General features: G+C 44.9%; 1 protein-coding gene across 1 annotated transcript in view; it reads left to right on the forward strand.

The window, feature by feature from the left end:
• LOC306774291 (echinoderm microtubule-associated protein-like 6) overlaps window positions 1-23297 on the forward strand; it is a gene marked incomplete at its 5' end in the record, with an annotated part of 123291 nt that extends 99994 nt beyond the window's left edge. Inside the window, 19 exons of the mRNA XM_079264291.1 lie at window positions 8342-8509; window positions 8598-8799; window positions 8868-8994; window positions 9069-9147; window positions 9217-9346; window positions 9427-9525; window positions 10186-10206; window positions 10311-10325; window positions 16008-16181; window positions 16286-16494; window positions 16576-16733; window positions 19310-19424; window positions 19518-19706; window positions 19779-19951; window positions 20026-20188; window positions 20267-20370; window positions 21854-22007; window positions 22095-22195; window positions 22512-23297. Of these exons, the coding sequence (XP_079120417.1) occupies window positions 8342-8509; window positions 8598-8799; window positions 8868-8994; window positions 9069-9147; window positions 9217-9346; window positions 9427-9525; window positions 10186-10206; window positions 10311-10325; window positions 16008-16181; window positions 16286-16494; window positions 16576-16733; window positions 19310-19424; window positions 19518-19706; window positions 19779-19951; window positions 20026-20188; window positions 20267-20370; window positions 21854-22007; window positions 22095-22195; window positions 22512-22536 (2406 nt within the window). The 3' untranslated portion in view covers window positions 22537-23297. The remainder of the gene's footprint in view (window positions 1-8341; window positions 8510-8597; window positions 8800-8867; window positions 8995-9068; window positions 9148-9216; window positions 9347-9426; window positions 9526-10185; window positions 10207-10310; window positions 10326-16007; window positions 16182-16285; window positions 16495-16575; window positions 16734-19309; window positions 19425-19517; window positions 19707-19778; window positions 19952-20025; window positions 20189-20266; window positions 20371-21853; window positions 22008-22094; window positions 22196-22511) is intronic.
• Between the last annotated feature and the right edge of the window lie 1302 nt (window positions 23298-24599).

A 24599-nucleotide genomic window follows, 5' to 3' on the forward strand; every position in this document is an offset into this window, starting at 1 on the left:
GGTGGAATTCGCTGGTAACAGCGCTAATCCATAAGCAATGTAATGCTAACAATGGAGCAGGTTGGCTTTGTGGATACTACCATCCAGAACAGGAACAGCTTTCTGGATTCTACCATCCAGAACAGGAACAACATCCTGGATACTACCATCGAGAAAAGGGAACAACGTTCTGGATTTGTACCATCCAGAAAAGCAAAAACATGGTGGATACTACCATCCAGAACAGGAACAATTTTCTGGATACTACCATCCAGAACATTAACAACATTCTGGATTCTACCATCCAGAAAAGTAACAACATTCTGGATACTACCATCCAGAACAGGAACAATTTTCTGGATACTACCATCCAGAACATGAACAATGTTCTGGATGCTACCATCCAGAACAGGAACAACATTCTGGATGCTACCATCCAGAACAGGAACAGCGTTATGGATTCCACCATCCAGAACAGGAACAACGTTCTGGATTCTACCATCCAGAAAAGGAATAACATGTTGGATTCTACCATCCAGAACAGGAACAACATTCTGGATACTACCATCCAGAACAGGCAAAACATCCTGGATACTACCATCCAGAACAGGAACAATATTCTGGATACTACCATCCAGAACAGGAACAGCGTTCTGGATTCTACCATCCAGAACAGGAACAATGTTTAGGATTTTACCATCCAGAACAGGAACAACATTCTGGATACTACCATCCAGAACATTAACAACATTCTGGATTCTACCATCCAGAAAAGTAACAACATTCTGGATACTACCATCCAGAACAGGAACAACATCCTGTATACTACCATCCAGAACAGGAACAACGTTCTGGATACTACCATCCAGAACAGGAACAACGTTCTGGATTCTACCATCCAGAAAAGGAATAACATGTTGGATTCTACAATCCAGAACAGGCAAAACATCCTGGATACTACCATCCAGAACAGGAACAATATTCTGGATACTACCATCCAGAACAGGAACAACGTTCTGGATTCTACCATCCAGAACAGGCAAAACATCCTGGATACTACCATCCAGAACAGGAACAATATTCTGGATACTACCATCCAGAACAGGAACAACGTTCTGGATTCTACCATCCAGAACAGGGACAACGTTTAGGATTCTTCCGTCCAGAAAAAGAATAGCGTTCTGGATTCTACCATCCAGAAAGGGAATAACATGGTGGATTCTACCATCCAGAAAAGGAACAACATGCTGGATACTACCATCCAGAAAAGGAACAACATGCTGGATACTACCATCCAGAAATGGAACAACATTCCGGATACTACCATCCTGAACAGGAAAAATATTCTGGATACTACCATCCAGAACAGGAACAGCGTTCTGGATTCTACCATCCAGAACAGGAACAACATCCTGGATACTACCATCCAGAAAAGGGATCAACGTTCTGGATTTGTACCATCCAGAAATGGAAAAACATGGTGGATACTACCATCCAGAACAGGAACAATGTTCTGATACTACCATCCAGAACAGGAACAATGTTCTGGATACTACCTTCCAGAACAGGAACAACATTCTGGATTCTACCTTCCAGAACAGGAACAACATTCTGGATTCTACCATCCAGAAAAGGAACAACATTCTGGATACTACCATCCAGAACAGGAACAACATCCTGGATACTACCATCCAGAACAGGAACAACATCCTGGATACTACTATCCAGATCAGGATCAACATCCTGGATACTACCATCCAGAACAGGAAGAACATCCTGGATACTACCATCCAGAACAGGAACAACGTTCTGGATACTACCATCCCGAACAGGAACAACGTTCTGGATACTACCATCCAGAACAGGAAGAACATCCTGGATACTACCATCCAGAACAGGAACAATATTCTGGATACTAACATCCAGAACAGGAACAACATCCTGGATACTACCATCCACAAAAGGGATCAACGTTCTGGATTTGTACCATCCAGAAATGGAAAAACATGGTGGATACTACCATCCAGAAAATGAACAACGTTCTGGATACTACCATCCAGAACAGGAACAACATCCTGGATACTACCATCCAGAACAGGAACAACATCCTGGATACTACCATCAAGAACAGGAACAACATGTTGGATACTACCATCCAGAACAGGAACAACGTTCTGGATACTACCATCCAGAACAGGAAGAACATCCTGGATACTACCATCCAGAACAGGAACAACGTTCTGGATACTACCATCCAGAACAGGAACAACGTTTTGGATACTACCATCCACAACAGGAACAGCATTCAGGATACTACCATCCAGAACTGGAACAATATTCTGGATACTACCATCCAGAACAGGAACAATATTCTGGATACTACCATCCACAAAAGGAACAGCATTCAGGATACTACCATCCAGAACTGGAACAATATTCTGGATACTACCATCCAGAAAAGGGAACAGCGTTATGGATTCCACCATCCAGAACAGGAACAACATTCTGGATACTACCATCCAGAACAGGCAAAACATCCTGGATACTACCATCCAGAACAGGAACAATATTCTGGATACTACCATCCAGAACAGGAACAATATTCTGGATACTACCATCCAGAACAGGAACAGCGTTCTGGATACTACCATCCAGAACAGGAACAGCGTTCTGGATTCTACCATCCAGAACAGGAACAATGTTTAGGATTCTACCGTCCAGAAAAAGAATAGCATTCTGGATTCTAACATCCAGAAAAGGAATAACATGGTGGATTCTACCATCCAGAAAAGGAACAACATGCTGTATACTACCATCCTGAACAGGAACAACATTCCGGATACTACCATCCAGAAAAGGGATCAACGTTCACATTTGTACCATCCAGAAATATAAAAACATGGTGGATACTACCATCCAGAACAGGAACAATATTCTGGATACTACCATCCAGAACAGGAACAACATTCTGGATTCTACCTTCCATGACAGGAACAACATTCTGGATTTGTACCATCCAAAAAAGGAAAAACATGGTGGATACTAACATCCAGAACAGGAACAATTTTCTGGATACTACCATCCAGAACAGGAACAATGTTCTGGATACTACCATCCAGAACAGGAACAATGTTCTGGATACTACCATCCAGAACAGGAACAACATTCTGGATACTACCATCCAGAACAGGAACAACATCCTGGATATTACCATCCAGAACAGGAACAACATCCTGAATACTACCATCCAGAACAGGAACAACATGGTTGATACTACCATCCAGAACAGGAACATCGTACTGGATACTACCATCCAGAACAGGAACAACGTTCTGGATACTACCATCCAGAACAGGAATAACTTGGTGGATTCCACCATGTTATTCCTTTTCTGGATGGTAGAATCCACCAAGTTATTCCTGTTCTGGATGGTAGATACTACCATCCACAACAGGAACAGCATTCTGGATACTACCATCCAGAACATGAACAGCTTTCTGGATTCTACCATCCAGAACAGGAACAACATCCTGGATACTACCATCGAGAAAAGGGAACAACGTTCTGGATTTGTACCATCCAGAAAAGCAAAAACATGGTGGATACTACCATCCAGAAAAGTAACATTCTGGATGCTACCATCCAGAACAGGAACAACATTCTGGATACTACCATCCAGAACATTAACAACATTCTGGATTCTACCATCCAGAAAAGTAACAACATTCTGGATACTACCATCCAGAACAGGAACAACATCCTGTATACTACCATCCAGAACAGGAACAACATCCTGTATACTACCATCCAGAACAGGAACAACGTACTGGATACTACCATCCAGAACAGGAACAACATCCTGGATACTACCATCCAGAAAAGGGATCAACGTTCACATTTGTACCATCCAGAAATATAAAAACATGGTGGATACTACCATCCAGAACAGGAACAATATTCTGGATACTACCATCCAGAACAGGAACAACATTCTGGATTCTACCTTCCATGACAGGAACAACATTCTGTATTTGTACCATCCAAAAAAGGAAAAACATGGTGGATACTAACATCCAGAACAGGAACAATTTTCTGGATACTACCATCCAGAACAGGAACAATGTTCTGGATACTACCATCCAGAACAGGAACAATGTTCTGGATACTACCATCCAGAACAGGAACAACATTCTGGATACTACCATCCAGAACATTAACAACATTCTGGATACTACCATCCAGAACAGGAACAACATCCTGGATATTACCATCCAGAACAGGAACAACATCCTGAATTCTACCATCCAGAACAGGAACAACATGGTTGATACTACCATCCAGAACAGGAACATCGTACTGGATACTACCATCCAGAACAGGAACAACGTTCTGGATACTACCATCCAGAACAGGAATAACTTGGTGGATTCCACCATGTTATTCCTTTTCTGGATGGTAGAATCCACCAAGTTATTCCAATTCTGGATGGTAGATACTACCATCCACAACAGGAACAGCATTCTGGATACTACCATCCAGAACATGAACAGCTTTCTGGATTCTACCATCCAGAACAGGAACAACATCCTGGATACTACCATCGAGAAAAGGGAACAACGTTCTGGATTTGTACCATCCAGAAAAGCAAAAACATGGTGGATACTACCATCCAGAACAGGAACAATATTCTGGATACTACCATCCACAAAAGGAACAGCATTCAGGATACTACCATCCAGAACTGGAACAACGTTATGGATACTACCATCCAGAAAAGGAACAACGTTTCATCAGTGCAAGAGAGCAAACATGCAACAAACACGACAATGTATCCAAGACACTGAATTTATTATCATGGATCTGGAATCTGATAGTCAATCCATATAAGATGTCAGACCAGAACATCAGCTGCTGGACTGCTTGGGCAGTGTTGCTTCCAGATGGACTGGAAACTAGGTCGAAAGAGTCGACATCAATATAAATAACAAAGACAAGTCTGCAAGGCGCGTATTCATTTACTATACAACAATCTTATCTTCGCTTTAATCCAGCTGTAGAAGATCATTCATTTTCATCAATTTTGGTCCTGATTGGACATTCCTGTCAATCTAGAAATGAAAAGTTTGACAGAAAGTGCCTTAATCGTTATGTCCAGGTGAAAATGGAGGTCTCCTAGCAACATAGTTTTGACAGTAAACTTAAATAGCACTCGGTAAATTCTAGCAGCGTTTTAAGGGTTAACCATTCACTAATATCTTCTATTGTCTTCACATCTATAAATTTGTGTACTTGATACAAATTTATCTAGTTTGGTTTCTTTGATGTGCCACCTGGTGGAATTCGCTGGTAACAGCGCTAATCCATAAGCAATGTAATGCTAACAATGGAGCAGGTTGGCTTTGTGGATACTACCATCCAGAACAGGAACAGCTTTCTGGATTCTACCATCCAGAACAGGAACAACATCCTGGATACTACCATCGAGAAAAGGGAACAACGTTCTGGATTTGTACCATCCAGAAAAGCAAAAACATGGTGGATACTACCATCCAGAACAGGAACAATATTCTGGATACTACCATCCACAAAAGGAACAGCATTCAGGATACTACCATCCAGAACTGGAACAACGTTATGGATACTACCATCCAGAAAAGGAACAACGTTTCATCAGTGCAAGAGAGCAAACATGCAACAAACACGACAATGTATCCAAGACACTGAATTTATTATCATGGATCTGGAATCTGATAGTCAATCCATATAAGATGTCAGACCAGAACATCAGCTGCTGGACTGCTTGGGCAGTGTTGCTTCCAGATGGACTGGAAACTAGGTCGAAAGAGTCGACATCAATATAAATAACAAAGACAAGTCTGCAAGGCGCGTATTCATTTACTATACAACAATCTTATCTTCGCTTTAATCCAGCTGTAGAAGATCATTCATTTTCATCAATTTTGGTCCTGATTGGACATTCCTGTCAATCTAGAAATGAAAAGTTTGACAGAAAGTGCCTTAATCGTTATGTCCAGGTGAAAATGGAGGTCTCCTAGCAACATAGTTTTGACAGTAAACTTAAATAGCACTCGGTAAATTCTAGCAGCGTTTTAAGGGTTAACCATTCACTAATATCTTCTATTGTCTTCACATCTATAAATTTGTGTACTTGATACAAATTTATCTAGTTTGGTTTCTTTGATGTGCCACCTGGTGGAATTCGCTGGTAACAGCGCTAATCCATAAGCAATGTAATGCTAACAATGGAGCAGGTTGGCTTTGTGGATACTACCATCCAGAACAGGAACAGCTTTCTGGATTCTACCATCCAGAACAGGAACAACATCCTGGATACTACCATCGAGAAAAGGGAACAACGTTCTGGATTTGTACCATCCAGAAAAGCAAAAACATGGTGGATACTACCATCCAGAACAGGAACAATTTTCTGGATACTACCATCCAGAACATTAACAACATTCTGGATTCTACCATCCAGAAAAGTAACAACATTCTGGATACTACCATCCAGAACAGGAACAATTTTCTGGATACTACCATCCAGAACATGAACAATGTTCTGGATGCTACCATCCAGAACAGGAACAACATTCTGGATGCTACCATCCAGAACAGGAACAACATTCTGGATACTACCATCCAGAACATTAACAACATTCTGGATTCTACCATCCAGAACAGGAACAACATTCTGGATTCTACCATCCACAACAGGAACAACGTTCTGAATACTACCATCCGGAACAGGAACAACATTCTGGATACTACCATCCAGAACAGGAACAACATTCTGGATACTACCATCCACAAAAGGAACAGCATTCTGGATACTACCATCCAGAACAGGAACAATATTCTGGATACTACCATCCAGAACTGGAACAATATTCTGGATACTACCATCCACAAAAGGAACAGCATTCAGGATACTACCATCCAGAACTGGAACAATATTCTGGATACTACCATCCAGAACAGGAACAGCGTTATGGATTCCACCATCCAGAACAGGAACAACGTTCTGGATTCTACCATCCAGAAAAGGAATAACATGTTGGATTCTACCATCCAGAACAGGAACAACATTCTGGATACTACCATCCAGAACAGGCAAAACATCCTGGATACTACCATCCAGAACAGGAACAATATTCTGGATACTACCATCCAGAACAGGAACAGCGTTCTGGATTCTACCATCCAGAACAGGAACAATGTTTAGGATTTTACCATCCAGAACAGGAACAACATTCTGGATACTACCATCCAGAACATTAACAACATTCTGGATTCTACCATCCAGAAAAGTAACAACATTCTGGATACTACCATCCAGAACAGGAACAACATCCTGTATACTACCATCCAGAACAGGAACAACATCCTGTATACTACCATCCAGAACAGGAACAACGTACTGGATACTACCATCCAGAACAGGAACAACGTTCTGGATACTACCATCCAGAACAGGAACAGCATTCTTGATACTACCATCCAGAACAGGAACAATATTCTGGATACTACCATCCAGAACAGGAACAACATTCTGGATACTACCATCCAGAACAGGAACAGCGTTCTGGATACTACCATCCAGAACAGGAACAACGTTATGGATACTACCATCCAGAAAAGGAACAACGTTTCATCAGTGCAAGAGAGCAAACATGCAACAAACACGACAATGTATCCAAGACACTGAATTTATTATCATGGATCTGGAATCTGATAGTCAATCCATATAAGATGTCAGACCAGAACATCAGCTGCTGGACTGCTTGGGCAGTGTTGCTTCCAGATGGACTGGAAACTAGGTCGAAAGAGTCGACATCAATATAAATAACAAAGACAAGTCTGCAAGGCGCGTATTCATTTACTATACAACAATCTTATCTTCGCTTTAATCCAGCTGTAGAAGATCATTCATTTTCATCAATTTTGGTCCTGATTGGACATTCCTGTCAATCTAGAAATGAAAAGTTTGACAGAAAGTGCCTTAATCGTTATGTCCAGGTGAAAATGGAGGTCTCCTAGCAACATAGTTTTGACAGTAAACTTAAATAGCACTCGGTAAATTCTAGCAGCGTTTTAAGGGTTAACCATTCACTAATATCTTCTATTGTCTTCACATCTATAAATTTGTGTACTTGATACAAATTTATCTAGTTTGGTTTCTTTGATGTGCCACCTGGTGGAATTCGCTGGTAACAGCGCTAATCCATAAGCAATGTAATGCTAACAATGGAGCAGGTTGGCTTTGTGAGGATATAACAAGAAGCAAGTGTTTGGCCTTAGAGAAGCTGCAGGACTAACAAGCTGTGTGTGTCTCTGAGTCCAGTTTGAGAAGTTGGACTGGGCCACCTGGACGTCTGTTCTGGGACCCACCTGCGAGGGAATATGGCCGACACTCAGCTTTGTCAATGCCTCTTCACTCACCAAAGATCGCAAGCTGCTCGCCACTGGAGACGACTTCGGCTTCCTCAAACTGTTCACCTTCCCGTCCAGGGTGAGACCAGGATTAGACTTCTGACGCGAATGTTTCCGAGCTGGTCTACTCTGATTCTAACTCTGCTGTCCTCTTAATCCCACATCAGGGCCAGTTTGCAAAGTTTAAAAAGTATGTCGGTCACAGCACCAATGTGACAAACGTCCGCTGGTCCAATGACGACTTATTGCTGTTGTCAGTGGGAGGGGCAGATACAGCCTTGATGATCTGGACCAGAGAGCCCCTAGGTCACAAGGAGAGTAAAGCTGTGGACAGCGAGGAGTCAGATGACGACACAGAGGAGGACGGAGGTGAGACTGTTCCAGAACCAGCAGAACATCAGCCCGTTTGACTTCTGATGGCCATTCTGTGTTTTCAGGATATGACAGCGATGTGGCTCGTGAGAAGGCTGTGGACTACATCACCAAGATCTACTCAGCTGGTATCAGGAACATGTCAGGAACCAAACCACATCTTCAGCACAAAGAGCTTCCTGTGGAGGAGAGGTACAATGTCATCCTCACGTCACCTGATCTGGAGTGTGTGCAGTCTGTGGTTTAATGTCACTCGTCCTGTTCAGGCCTCCGGTGAGCCGGGCGGCACCGCTGCCAGACAAACTGGTGAAGAACAATGTGACCAAGAAGAAGAAGGTGGTGGAGGTCAGTAGGTGGCACCGGGTCACCATCAGTCTTCGGTTCTTCATCCTCTAATGGCTACTGTTGTTGCAGGAACTGGTCCTGGAGCATGTCTTTGGTTACAGAGGCTTTGACTGCCGCAACAACTTGCATTACCTCAATGATGGCGCCGACATCATCTTCCACACTGCTGCTACCGTGGTAATCCAGAGCCTATCCGCCGGTCAGTGCTGCTCGCTTTCAGACCTCTAGACCAACTCCCGTTGTTCAGGCTCTCACACATTCTCCTTCCCACCCTGACAGGAACTCAGAGTTTCTACCTGGAACACACTGATGACATCCTTTGTCTGACGGTCAATCAGCATCCCAAATACCAAAACATCATCGCCACGGGACAGATCGGTAAGTCCCGACCAGAACAGTCCAGTTCACCAGAAGAAGGGAGGTTCCTGTAAGGTCTAGGGGTGTAGAGCTACTACAAATATCAGAAGAAGAAATGGCGCCGTTCATCCAGGACTGTCTCAGGTTGGTCCAGGACTGACTCAGGTCCATTTAGGACTAACTCGGGTTCGATCCTGGACTGACTTGGTTTGGTCTAGGACTGACTCAGGTCCATTCAGGACTAACTCGGGTTCGATCCTGGACTGACTTGGTTTGGTCTAGGACTGACTCAGGTCCATTCAGGACTAACTCAGGTTGATGCAGGAATTAATGTTTTGTCCAGGACTGACTCAGTTTGGTCTAAGACTGACATAGGTTGGTCCAAGAATGACTGTTTGGTTCAGGAATGACTGTTTGGTCCAGGACTGAGTCAGTTTGGGCTAAGACTGACTCAGTTCAGTCCAGGACTGACTCAGTTCAGTCCAGGACTGACTATTTGGTTCAGTAATGATTGTTTGGTTCAGGACTGATTCTGTTTTGTCCAGGACTGTCTCAGCTTGGTCTAGAATTGATGCAGAAATCTAACAATGTTGCCTACATGCATGAAATGCTGCTGTGGCCCATTGCACTTTTTTTTCTTTTCCTCTGCTTCTTCATCGTCACACTTCACCTCATCACAAGGTGACATCAGTGACCTGCCAGGTAAGTACATATTCACCTTCCTCATCTCAGATCCACCCATACTCATCTTTGTGTTTGCTCAAGTCTCTCATTTGTTTGTCTTGTTTGTTGCTCCTGGTGTTTAGAGACAGAAGTTACTGGTGAGTACCAGGAGTCCAGATCCTGTTCTGGTGTAACCCCACCCACCCAGAACTAACTGACATGCCCCCCACTTAGAAATACCTGCCTCTACCCTGACCTACAACCATCTCACCCACCCCGATCCAAATCGACTAAAAGCATGTGTGGTTGTGTTTTTATATTTGCCTATATTAGTCAGGGCATGACAAGTCGCTGCTTTGCTTAGTATCTGTTGTTGTGTAGTTGGCACCCACAGTTAGCACCTGACATTAGTGCCTGTAGTTGGTACCCACAGTTAGCACCTGACATTAGTGCCTGTAGTTGGTACCCACAGTTAGCACCAGACATTAGTGCCTGTAGTTAGCACCAGACATTAGTGCCTGTAGTTAACACCAGACATTAGTGCCTGTAGTTGGTACCCACAGTTAGCACCTGACATTAGTGCCTGTAGTTAGCACCAGACATTAGTGCCTGTAGTTAGCACCAGACATTAGTGCCTGTAGTTGGTACCCACAGTTAGCACCTGACATTAGTGCCTGTAGTTAGCACCAGACATTAGTGCCTGTAGTTAGCACCAGACATTAGTGCCTGTAGTTGGTACCCACAGTTAGCACCTGACATTAGTGCCTGTAGTTAGCACCTACAGTTAGCACCAGACATTAGTGCCTGTAGTTGGCACACACAGTTAGCACCTGTCATTAGTGCCTGTAGTTAGCACCTACAGTTAGCACCAGACATTAGTGCCTGTAGTTGGCACACACAGTTAGCACCTGACATTAGTGCCTGTAGTTGGCACCCACAGTTAGCACCTGACATTAGTGCCTGTAGTTAGTACCCACAGTTAGCACCTGACATTAGTGCCTGTAGTTGTGTTTTTATATTTGCCTATATTAGTCAGGGCATGACAAGTCGCTGCTTTGCTTAGTATCTGTTGTTGTGTAGTTGGCACCCACAGTTAGCACCTGACATTAGTGCCTGTAGTTGGTACCCACAGTTAGCACCTGACATTAGTGCCTGTAGTTGGTACCCACAGTTAGCACCAGACATTAGTGCCTGTAGTTAGCACCAGAAATTAGTGCCTGTAGTTGGTACCCACAGTTAGCACCTGACATTAGTGCCTGTAGTTAGCACCAGACATTAGTGCCTGTAGTTAGCACCAGACATTAGTGCCTGTAGTTGGTACCCACAGTTAGCACCTGACATTAGTGCCTGTAGTTAGCACCTACAGTTAGCACCAGACATTAGTGCCTGTAGTTGGCACACACAGTTAGCACCTGACATTAGTGCCTGTAGTTGGCACCCACAGTTAGCACCAGACATTAGTGCCTGTAGTTAGCACCTGACATTAGTGCCTGTAGTTAGTACCCACAGTTAGCACCTGACATTAGTGCCTGTAGTTAGCACCAGACATTAGTGCCTGTAGTTAGCACCAGACATTAGTGCCTGTAGTTGGTACCCACAGTTAGCACCTGACATTAGTGCCTGTAGTTAGCACCTACAGTTAGCACCAGACATTAGTGCCTGTAGTTGGCACACACAGTTAGCACCTGACATTAGTGCCTGTAGTTGGCACCCACAGTTAGCACCTGACATTAGTGCCTGTAGTTAGTACCCACAGTTAGCACCTGACATTAGTGCCTGTAGTTAGCACCTACAGTTAGCACCAGACATTAGTGCCTGTAGTTGGCACCCACAGTTAGCACCTGACATTAGCGCCTGTAGTTGGCACCCACAGTTAGCACTTGACATTAGCGCCTGTAGTTGGCACCCATAGTTAGCACCTGACATTAGTGCCTGTAGTTAGCACCTACAGTTAGCACCAGACATTAGTGCCTGTAGTTGGTACCCACAGTTAGCACCAGACATTTGTGCCTGTAGTTGGCACCCACAGTTAGCACCTAACATTAGCGCCTGTAGTTGGCACCCACAGTTAGCACCTGACATTAGTGCCTGTAGTTGGCACCTGACATTAGTGCCTGTAGTTGGTACCCAGAGTTAGCACCTTACATTAGTGCCTGTAGTTAGCACCCACAGTTAGCACCTGACATTAGTGCCTGTAGTTATCACCTACAGTTAGCACCAGACATTAGTGCCTGTAGTTGGCACCCACAGTTAGCACCTGACATTAGTGCCTGTAGTTAGCACCTACAGTTAGCACCAGACATTAGTGCCTGTAGTTGGCACCCACAGTTAGCACCTGACATTAGTGCCTGTAGTTGGCACCCACAGTTAGCACCAGACATTAGTGCCTGTAGTTGGTACCCACAGTTAGCACCAGACATTAGTGCCTGTAGTTGGTACCCACAGTTAGCACCAGACATTAGTGCCTGTAGTTGGCACCCACAGTTAGCACCTGACATTAGTGCCTGTAGTTGGTACCCACAGTTAGCACCAGACATTAGTGCCTGTAGTTGGCACCCACAGTTAGCACCAGACATTAGTGCCTGTAGTTGGTACCCACAGTTAGCACCAGACATTAGTGCCTGTAGTTGGTACCCACAGTTAGCACCAGACATTAGTGCCTGTAGTTGGCACCCACAGTTAGCACCTGACATTAGTGCCTGTAGTTGGTACCCACAGTTAGCACCAGACATTAGTGCCTGTAGTTGGCACCCACAGTTAGCACCAGACATTAGTGCCTGTAGTTGGTACCCACAGTTAGCACCAGACATTAGTGCCTGTAGTTGGCACCCACAGTTAGCACCTGACATTAGCGCCTGTAGTTGGCACCCACAGTTAGCACCTGACATTAGTGCCTGTAGTTAGCACCTACAGTTAGCACCTGACATTAGTGCCTGTAGTTAGCACCTACAGTTAGCACCAGACATTAGTGCCTGTAGTTGGCACCCACAGTTAGCACCTGACATTAGCGCCTGTAGTTGGCACCCATAGTTAGCACCTGACATTAGTGCCTTTTGGTAGCACCTGTGGTCAGCGCCTATAGTTAGCGCCTGAGGTTAGTGCCTATAGTTACATTAGCGCCTGACCATAACTCCTGAAATTAGCGCTTGATATTAGTTCCTATCGTTAGCACCTGTTGTTAGCGCCTGTTGTTAGCACCTGTTGTTAGCGCCTGTCGTTAGCACCTGTTGTTAGCGCCTGTCGTTAGCGCCTGTCGTTTGCACCTATAGTTCACACCTGTATTTGGGCCTATAGTTAGCGGCTGACATTAATGTCTGTTATTAGCACCTGTAGTTAGTGGTTGTTGATAGCATTTATCGTTAGCGCCTGGCATTAGTGCCTGATGTTAGCACCTGAGGTCAGTGCTTGTAGTTAGTGTCTACATTTAGCTCCTATAGTTAGCACCTGACATTAGCACTTGTAGTTATTGCCTTTCATTACTGTCTATCGTTAGTGCCTGATGCTAGTGCCTGTCTTTAGCATGCTGTAGTAGCTAAGTGTCTGTGTTGTATGTGCTGAGACTGGGTGTATTTTGTTCAGAAGTTTGACTTGGACCTGTTGTATTTATGCAAATGAAATCATGTTTCATCATCCTGCTGAAGACGTGGTCACATGAACTGATAAAATTGACAGTCACCATCAACTTGATGAGCTTTTGAAACTCTTTAGAGAAGTCAGTTTAGTTTTTTCCAGCTTTGCATCTAACTATCGTCACACAGGGACTGTGCTTTTCTGCACATTAACAAAGTGGAAGTTCTGAAGGATTCCTCGTGGAAAACATCCACGGCCAATCAGATGATCCGATCCACGCTGATCAATTTGACCTCATCCTTAACATTTCCATGTCTTGGTTCCAGTTTATCTTTATTTCCTCAGTTCCTTCATCTAATGGCCCAACACCGGCACATACTCTACCTTTACAGGTAAGGTATGATGGTCATCCAGACAGTCCTGATAGTTGAGCTCTACAGTTTGAGCTAATAAGGAAAGAAACATCTACACAGCAGAGTGATAACCATGGAGAGGGTAGGATTGGATCAGTAGGTGGGGGTTGTTGGTATCAGACTATAGTAGTTGTCAGGCACGTGCCGTGAGCTCTAGGGTTTGTTAGGCAGACAGTCATAAACTGAGCTGGACACACAGACATTGTTTAAATGTGCAGGTAGGTAAGAGCCTGCTTAATCTAACCCTACCAGGATCATAAGACACCATCAAAAACCTGCAAAGCTAAAAGATTCAGTCGCAGTCCACAGACTATTTAACTTTGTTTGTCATGGCAACCAGGAGCGTATGCGGATGTTTTTCCTCAAAAGAAAGACGTGAACATTGTTTGGGCATCTGTAGCAGCATCATCCCTCCGGTGAGAACGTCACCCATTGTTGAGAGTGAAGCATCAATTCACTGATTCTTTGTGAACGTACGTAGACCATCAGCATCGCACAGTAATGTAAAAAGGCAGTGTAGTGATCTGCTTTTTTACGTAAATAATTTTCTATGGAGGAGCGGACGGCGCATGCGCGAACACATGTTGTGATGATATGAGAGGAAAAGGCAGAGCAGGCTACCGTCTACGGCCTCGGCGGATCGTTGTGCAGCTTCTCTGCCTGGCCAGGAGGAGGTGCTGTTGAGTCATTATTGGGAATAAATGCCATCAGTTTTAGATCAATAGGTTCTACAGGCGATATCAGATTATCATCTGAAAGGTTGCCAGTCCCTGACAGGACTTCGCTTGTTGTCTCCACTTTATTCTGTGATCTGTCAGGATCCTGTTGTTACCTGATATGATCCTTACATACGTCCCTACAAAGGATTTTATGTTTGTTTGTCCTCCTGTCTGAATTGTTTGTTCCATGGATGTAGATGTTTCAGGAGCTCAGGACGTCTGGCTTCCTTTGTGCCTTGGTTCTGTGATGTCTTGATAGCTGGTTTTCTGGCTCCTTGATGTTTGATGCCAGGCTTCTTGACTTGCTCAGTCCTTGTTGTTGCAGATTTAAAATGATTAGTTTTCATAGTAAAGGAGGGATGCATGAGGTGCCCATGCAGTCAGTGTTTTACCCTGATCAGACCAGTTCCAGCATGGAAGCTAAGCACCATACTGCTGTAGACTCGTCCAGGAACTACCACTTACATCTTTTACTTTTGGTCTCGTTGTTTTTGGTTAAATACCTTCTTCATTAAGCTCTTTGGTTCTTCAGAAGGGATGAAAGGCTGACTTCCCTGGTCCCCTGGTCCTTTTATAGGGTTTTTACATCTCAATTACCAATCCTTGTGGAATTATTAGGACCAGGATTATGTGAAGCTATGAGTTGTTGGTACCAGTATACTGTACCCTAGTTGGGTTAAGACACAAGGATACTATAAGATAAACTTCTATGTTTCTGTTTTGGTTCTGTGCCTGCAGTAAAACTTCAGGTCCATTGTTCCCAGGACGTTTGTGTCTGAGTGTCTGATAGAGTCTGTACAATCCAGGACTGGGTTCAGCTGGGGTTGCAGAACACTCAAAAAAACCAGACCTTTCTCCCATCATGAGCCACCTGATGTCCCACATGCACATTTGTTTGGTTGTGTTTACCCACAATGCTGTGCATTTTAGTCCACTTCCTGTATTTGTACAAGAGTTTGCTGGTCTGGATGTACTTTCACACCACACTGTTTCCAGCAACAGGACTAGAATTTAATCAGAAGGGCTGGTGTGACTGCGTCCTTCGCTTTGTAGGTCAAGATGTCCCAGAGACCTGCAGATCATTTTGACAGTGCGCCTCTTAGCTATGTGGTTTCTGTGATTCTGTCCCCTTTCACAGGCCTCGCCCCGTCCATCCATGTGTGGGATGCGATGACCAAGCAGACTCTGTCTATCTTGCGCTGTTCCCACGCTAAAGGTGTTGGCTACGTAAACTTCAGCGCCACAGGGAAGCTGCTGCTGTCGGTGGGGGTGGAGCCGGAGCACACCATCACCGTGTGGAGGTGGCAGGAGGGTAAGTGGGTTGTGGTCAGAGGATTTCCTGAGGATCAGTTGATGGATGAGCTGAAGCTTCCTGAGACATCGAGCTACAACTCTGACCTCTGACCTCTGTGCCAGGCACTAAGGTGACCAGTAAAGGCGGCCATGCTGAGCGGATCTTTGTGGTGGAGTTCCGACCCGACTCAGACACCCAGTTTGTGTCGGTGGGAATCAAACACATCAAGTTCTGGACTTTGGTTGGAGGTTCGCTCATGTACAAGAAAGGAGTAATCGGTTCGGTGGAGGAGGGCCACATGCAGACCATGCTGTCGGTGGCGTTTGGTGCCGTAAGAAACGTTGGTTTTAACAGACATGTGTAAAACTCTGCTTTCAGCTGCATGCAGTGACTCTTCGTTTTTCTCTATCAGAACAACTTGACTTTCACCGGGGCCATTAACGGAGATGTGTACGTCTGGCGCGAAAACTTCCTGGTCCGAGTGGTGGCGAAAGCTCATAGTGGCCCCGTCTTCACCATGTACACCACCCTGAGGGACGGACTCATCGTTACCGGTGGAAAGGAGCGCCCGTGAGTGACAACTCACCTGTCTGAGCACCTGTTGACTCCATTAGGACTGGCCAAGTCATTACCACAGGGGTTAGCAGTAGGGCCCGACCGTTATGGATTCTTTTATATCGATATAAAGACTTTAGAGCCGATATAACGGCCGATAAATCCATCCACCAGAAAAATATTCAAAAATATGACTCAAAGCTAAAACATTCTCAGCTCGTTCTTAAACTCATGTCTACCTGTTAGACACCATGAACGATCTCAATTATTCACCGATTTAAAAAATATAAATCCGGTTTTCTTATTCCACAGCGCCGACACACCGTCACCGTTTTATCAGCTGACCTCTTTCCCTCTTCATCGTATCTGACAGGGAAACCAAAGTGTTCCCACACATGAACCAGGAGTTCCTCCGCTCGCCATGACCACGCTGCACTTGTGTGGAACGATCATGCCGCAGCTTTCTTTTATTTTCCATATCAATCCGCGGATCACGTGTGTGCCGAACCGAACGGATCGCAGATCAATGATGATCCGTTGCTCCACTAATAATAATAATAAGTGTTCATAAGTTGTGTAAATGGCACGCAGCCGCCAACGTTCACACACGTTCACCAGGCAAAACACTAAGCACGGCTTTCCTCACTGTAAAACATCAAGTTTTCCTCCCTCTGATGACTTTCCTGCCTCACCCAACCCCAACCCTAACCCTAACCCTAACCCTAACCCCAACCCCAACCCTAACCCCAACCCTAACCCCAACCCTAACCCTAACCCTAACCCCTAACCCCAACCCCAACCCTAACCCCAACCCTAACCCCAACCCTAACCCTAACCCTAACCCTAACCCCAACCCCAACCCTAACCCCAACCCTAACCCCAACCCTAACCCCAACCCTAACCCCTAACCCTAACCCTAACCCCAACCCTAACCCCAAACCCAACCCTAACCCCAACCCTCATGGCTGCAGGGGTTTTGGGGGCGCCTCTATAACATGTAAAGTCGTCATTTTTAAAGACACTGTTGGAAAAAATAGCCGTCAGATTGTGGCTATTTTTAGAGATGATGACGATCGTCGCTATTTAAATTCAGTATAGTCTGTCCAGTCTGTCTATCCGTCACAAAACACCAATATCTTTCTGATTGTATATAATATTAATCATGCTTGTGCCTGAAAATGTAGCATGGTGTGATGTACTGCACTACTATTGCAGTAACAGTAGAACCCAGCGTGTGGATGGATGTATTAACAGAGCAGGTTGCTACATGTTTTTTACGATGGCAAAGAGCTGTTTAATGAAGACTAGACTTATTTTAAGTGAGAGAAAGAAACACAATAACTTTATGTCACTAAAAACACTCCAGTTATGATGCTTTTATGCACTTAGACAGCTATGCTTCACATTTTATTTGTGCATGCTTAACTTTTAGCAAGGTAAAAATTATCGTAGCTTTAAATGTGGCGCAGCCACGAGGCACATAATGACCAGTCTGTAGAGAATGTAAGAAAACATCACTTGTTTATTTAACATTTCAACTTACCAGAGACTAAATATAAAATGCTGGTGAGCAGACGTGACTTTACTTGGCTCAGCTGCGATCTGTTTCACCGTCCGGTTTGCTCTGTCTCGGCGTCCACGGTAGGCAGCCATGAGCAAGGATGACCCCGCCCCGCTACTTATCCAGCATGGGCGCCATCTGCTGGATAAGTAGCCCAATTACATTTTTAACTGGACAGCCTCATTAATGGAGATGCAGAAAGAAATATATGACAAAAATAAATCAATAAAAAAATCGGCAATTTTTTACCGATAGCCGATATCACCCCGGACCCCCATATCGGCTGATAATATCGGCCGGCCGATATATAGTACTGCACTGCACCGCCGCACGGCTAACCAGCCTCGTTAGTAGTGCGGCGTCACAGTAAGGTTGCTGGTTCGAACCCCAGCTGGGGAGGTTTGGACGGTGGCCTTCCTGTGTGGAGTTTGCGTGTTCTCCACGTGTATGCGTGGGTTCTCTTCAAGTTCTCCAGATTCCTTCCACCCAAAAGACGCGTAAGGTTAGCTGGTCACTTTGGATAAAAGCGTCGAATGACTGCAGTATAGAAGGTTCTTCTTTTTATCCAGATGAAACTAAACTTTCCTGCAGTGAAAGATCTGTGACAAACGTTTTCAGATGGAGGTTTCATCTGGACCCGGCATCCTCCTAGTCTTCCCAGCTGCAGCACACCTGACATGCAGGTAGCTGGAGATAAAGCACCTGCAGGACACCAGCAGGACCAGGAGTCAGGATCCCTGCTCCGTCAGAACATTTCAGAGTGCCCTGTTTGTGGTAGATGTCAGCAGCTTCATGCAAACCTCTGGCTCTCCAAACGTTGAGATCTTTGTTTAACAGTCTGTTAAACCGGAATTGAAAAAACTGGGCAGCACCGGGAAAGTTCTGGAGTTTATGTGGTGCCTTTTCCAGAGAGAGGTTCAGTTGCTGGACCTCAGATGGGTTTAGTTCATCTGGATTATCATTGGTTGGTTTGTAGCAGCTGCATCATGGCATCATCTGTTGGTGACAGCATCTTGTGGGCTCCTCTCAGAACTAAAGAGGGTGGTGCTGTGAAGCTCTGGGACCAGGAGATGAAGCGCTGCAGAGCGTTCCAGCTGGAGACTGGCCAGCCGGTTGAGAATGTCCGCTCAGTCTGCAGAGGGAAGGTAAGAACCAGCTGCTGGAAATGTCCGACGGTAAACGGAGAATGGAAGAAATCTTCGCTAACATAAACTTTTTGATGCATTTGTTTGATTCAGGGTAAAATTCTAGTGGGAACCAAAGATGGCGAGATCATAGAGGTTGGAGAGAAAAATGCTGCTTCCAACACCATGATCAACGGACACACTCGAGGAGGGATCTGGGGTTTGGCAACTCATCCGTTTAAAGATGTCTTCATCTCCGCCAGCGATGATGGGACCATCCGGATATGGGACCTGGCTGACAAGGTAAAGGACCAAACCCTGAGGTTCTGCAGCTCTCATGCGTACATCATGCCACGTTACGTTGTTTTCTGTCAGAAACTCCTGAACAAGGTGAGTTTGGGTCATCCTGCCAAGTGCACGTCCTACAGCCCCAACGGAGAAATGGTTTCCATCGGCACGGAGAACGGAGAGTTCATCGTCCTGCTGGTCAACTCGCTTACCGTCTGGGGGAAGAAGAGAGACCGCAGCGTTGCCATTCAGGATATCCGGTATGACATGAAGCCACATGCAGCAAGAGGTCGAGCTGAGTTTTCTCTCAACACCTGAATCTGCTTGTGGTCAGGTTCAGTCCAGACAACCGGTTCCTGGCGGTGGGTTCAGTTGAAAGTGCTGTTGACTTCTACGACCTTTCTCTGGGACCATCACTCAACCGCATCGGTTATTGTAAGGACATCCCCGGCTTCGTCATCCAGCTCGACTTTTCTGCCAATAGCAGACACATCCAGGTGAGCTGGTGGAACCAGATGTGGACTCAATCACTGCTGCTGATCTCTGACTGTTCATCTGCTCATTGATCATCTCAGGTGTCCACCAGCTCCTACACTCGTCAGGTGCATGAAGTTCCCTCGGGGAGGATAGTCGCAGAGCCGTCTATCATTGAAAGGATCACCTGGGCAACCTGGACCAGGTGAGGCTGGGCTCAGTGTAGAAAAGAGGTAATAATGTATAGATATGATGCTGCGCAGCAGGAAGGACACATAATGTAGATTTAAAGCAACCAGATGTTCAGCCTGCACTGGAACATTTACTAACTGCTGGTAAAATGGGAAAATTGATGCCGAAGCTAACGAACCTGTTCAGTAACGTGGGAACAAGCAGATGCCAGAACGGTAACTCCTGCAGCCACTCACCATCTCGTCTCACGCCTCAGCTGGACATTAGCTTGGAGAAGCAGACAGCTAGCATCTCTATGCTAGTAACTCACAGGATTCATTCACTTCAGTTCAATCCAGCTTTATTTGTGCAGCTTCACTTCACAACAACTCAGGGCACTTTACAGACACATCAATACGAGCCGATTCGTAACCAACAGTCGAGGAAACCAGCCGATTGCATAGAATCTTGATTTGAATCCAGTCCCCTGTCCTGAGCTGCGCGAGGCGACAGTGGGAAGGAAAAACCTCCAGCAGTACCGGCTCAGGAAGGGCGGCCATCTGCCTGGACTGGCCTTCAGCTCAAAGGTAGAGAGGGAGTCTGCCTCTTGAACCCAGACTGGGATCTGGTTCCATAAAGGAGGAGTCTGTAAGCCGAAGGCTCTTCCTCCCATCATACTCTTAGAGACTCTGGAACCACAGAGATATTTAACCCTAATGCGGTCCCTTTAATCCCAATAACATGTTCCAGCCTCTGTAGCAGAATATTGTGATCAATAGTGTCGAATGCAGAACTGAGATCTAAAAGAATGAGTCCAGACAGAAGTCCTTTATCTGAGGCCATGAGAAGATCATTAGACTTTCACCAGTGCTGTCTCTGTGCTATGATGAGCTCTAAATCCTGACTGGAACTCTTCAGATTGTTTCTGCTCAGATAGGAACATAGTTGGGTTGAAACTGAGAACTTTAGACCAGAAGGGGAGATTAGATATTGGTCTATAATTAGCTAAAACTCCTGGATCCAGAGTTGGTTTTTAAGCAACGGTTTAATTACAGCTGTGTTAAAATATTGACTTACATATCCTGTTAATAGAGATGTATTGATCAGGTCCAGTACAGATGTATTGATTCAGAAACATATTTCCTTGAATAATCTGGTTGGGATGGGGTCTAAAACACAGGCTGAAGGTTTAGATGAAGCTATTATGTTGGTTAACTCGGAGAGCTGTACAGGCAAGAAACGGTCCAATCAGAAAGCAGGACAGAAACGGTCCAATCAGACTTCTGTGAAAAGCCAGTTGGATTATACAGTTAAATCAATATTTAAGGTGTCATGCTCTTCATCAGCATGAATTTTAAAGTCTCCCAGTATGACTGGGGTTAGAAAATGTCAGGCTGGATCTCAGGTTGACTAGGCACGTCAGGGATCAGGCTGTGGATCGTGTAGAGCTCTGGTGGACTTGGGAGAGGTGTTCTGATTCCTCAAGTCCTGACAGTGACTTTGTCCTAATTTCCCAGCATCCTCGGTGATGAAGTTCTGGGCATTTGGCCTCGTAACGCCGACAGAGCCGACGTTAATTGTGCCTGTGTTTCTCATGCTGGTCTTAACCTGGTGACCGGAGACGACTTCGGACTCATCAAGCTGTTCGACTTCCCCTGCTCTGAGAAGTTTGTAGGTGACCTTCCTACGATACAATGGTGACATTTCCTCAAACTTTACCGAGTCACCTGATCTGAGTCCTCGTTTCCTCTTTTCCAGGCAAAACACAAGCGTTACTTTGGTCATTCTGCTCATGTGACAAACATTCGTTTCTCCTTCGATGATAAATACGTCGTCAGCGCGGGCGGCAGCGACTGCAGGTGAGATTTCAGCCTTTAACGTCGAACTTCTCATTCTATAATCACACTAAGACGTTTCTTCTGCCCCCTGGTGGACACTGGTTGCACTACAATAATTCTGCCAGTTAAAACTTCCGCTGATGGCAGGGAAAGGCTCTGTCTTCATTCTAAAAAATTGCTGAATTAATGAATTAAAGCCAACTTTATGATCACAAAAAGGTTCCGAAGGGTCTGAATGGATCTGTGTGGTTTGGTTTCCTCACCAGAAATCCAAACCCAGCGCACTTCCATGCCTCCACATCTCTGCCTGATTTTGTGTGCCTTGTTTTCTCTGCAGCTTGTTTGTGTGGAAATGTCAGTGAGATTCCGACCGAGCCGCCGCCTCTTCCGGTTTCTGCCCCGATGGACCCGAAGTTCTGCTCGACCCAAAGTCCCGATGGACTCAACCGTCCGACTCTTCCTGTAGATGCATGAGACAAAGGCGGAACGCCATTCGTGTTCCAGTTGTTCTTGTTGTCAGAGTTGTGGGAGTTATATGATCTGACAGACGTGTAGATGTTTCTGTGGCGTGTTTGTGTGTCAACGTGCCTTTTTCACAAACCGACCAAACATTTTATACAACTTTATTTAAATGGTGGTGCTATCATGGTTTAGGGCTGTTGCAGACATGGATGCTGCATCCCGTTGTGTATCTGTTGTGTGTGTGTGATGATGATGATGATGATGATGCAGTTTGCTGCACTAAGAGGAAGATGGATCAGTATTTGATCCCTGTTTGTAAAAACCTGAGGGGTGAAAAATAGAAACAACTTTGTATAAAAGTTTAATGAAAATATTTCTACCTCAGGATGTGAAGTGAAAGCGTTGATGTTTTCTGGTGGAAACTCCATGTTTGTTATGTGATTTCCAGCGGCATGAGGGCGCTGTGTCCTCGCCCTCAGCGCTGCTTCTGACTTCCCAGTGTTTTACAGGTAACACCTCCAGGTGTGCAGGGCTGAATCCAGACCAGGTCCCTGAACGGAACCAAAATCAGGGTCTGATCCAGCTTTGTGAAGGGTTTTATCACCATGGCAACTGATTCCTGAAACCTGGCCTGCTCTGGAGCATGTTTGGTCCAAGCTCCGCCCCCTCACCGGTCATATCTGTCAGAAAATGAAAAAGAAGATATTAAAGAGAATTCAGTGTGTTATCTCTGATCCGATTAGTCAGCAGAAATAAACCTGTGGAACAGATTCTGTCCACTGAACCAGGATGAGTAATCTGTCTTACACCGTCATCCCACCAGACAGACATGACACACTACGCATCACCATACATATATACACATATACAAGTCTGCAAACATACACACACATGCACATACATACATACTTCCATGCATACACATAAGTAATGTTTCTCAACATAACACACCGGACCTTTAGTTGAACATCAGCTTTAATCTTCAGCCTCTTTAGCAGAACACGGAACATACAACTCAAAGTATGTTCTTCTAACTCGCTGCTGCACACCCACATTCCCACCATCCTACATCCCCTCCTAGTGGTGGGAGGTAGCTGTACAAGTCACGAGACACAACAAAAAATACTTATGTAAAATATACATACATATGTGGCTAGTCAGGAAGAGGACTTTAACAAAAAAAGAATTCCAACAACACCACTCTGGAGATTCATGCTAAATCTCTGGGACTTTCACCCAGAGATTTAGCATGAACCTTACTGAACAAAAGGCCTGCAGGTTTGTGAAACAACGTTCCAGTACAAAGGAACTTCATTTTAAACCCATTTAAAAATGGGACTGAGGCTTACCAGTGGACAGGTGGTAAGCCAACAGACACACAGTGGCACAATTAGCATGCAGGATGAGGAGGATGTTCAGAGGAGAGAGAACCCTAACACCTAGGGTTGCCGCCACGTGGAGCCCGAAGCAACAAAAGAAACTTAAGATTAAGAACATTCAGGAAAATAGAAAAACCCACAGAAATGTGATGAACCAAACAAAATCTTGTAGTGAGAAAAAAATGTATGCCATCGCCCGATAAGGAGCCACTCAGTAAACGTGAGGCTCAGAAAGGCCGAATGTCCAGGTGAGAGGGAGGCTTGGGTGATGTAGTGATGGATCCAGTTGCAGAAAAGATCGATCATATTCACACCACAACCTGCGGGAGCTAATGTTGCTGACATACTCACATACATACACATGTATATAACTACATATACATAAGTAATAACATACACACACACATAATCAAATTTTATTTATAAAGCGCTTTACAACTTGACCAAAGTGCTGAACAAAGATAAAAACAAGTAAAAATATAAAAGCAGTTCATTTGCATGTAAAAATCTCAACAGCCAAAGGCTGATCTAAACAGATGAGTCTTTAGCCTTAAACAGAGGCAGGTCCATGATGGAGCGGAACT

This window comes from Telmatherina bonti (genome assembly GCF_933228915.1).
Source record: "Telmatherina bonti genome assembly, chromosome: 3".
Lineage (NCBI taxonomy): Eukaryota > Metazoa > Chordata > Actinopteri > Atheriniformes > Telmatherinidae > Telmatherina > Telmatherina bonti.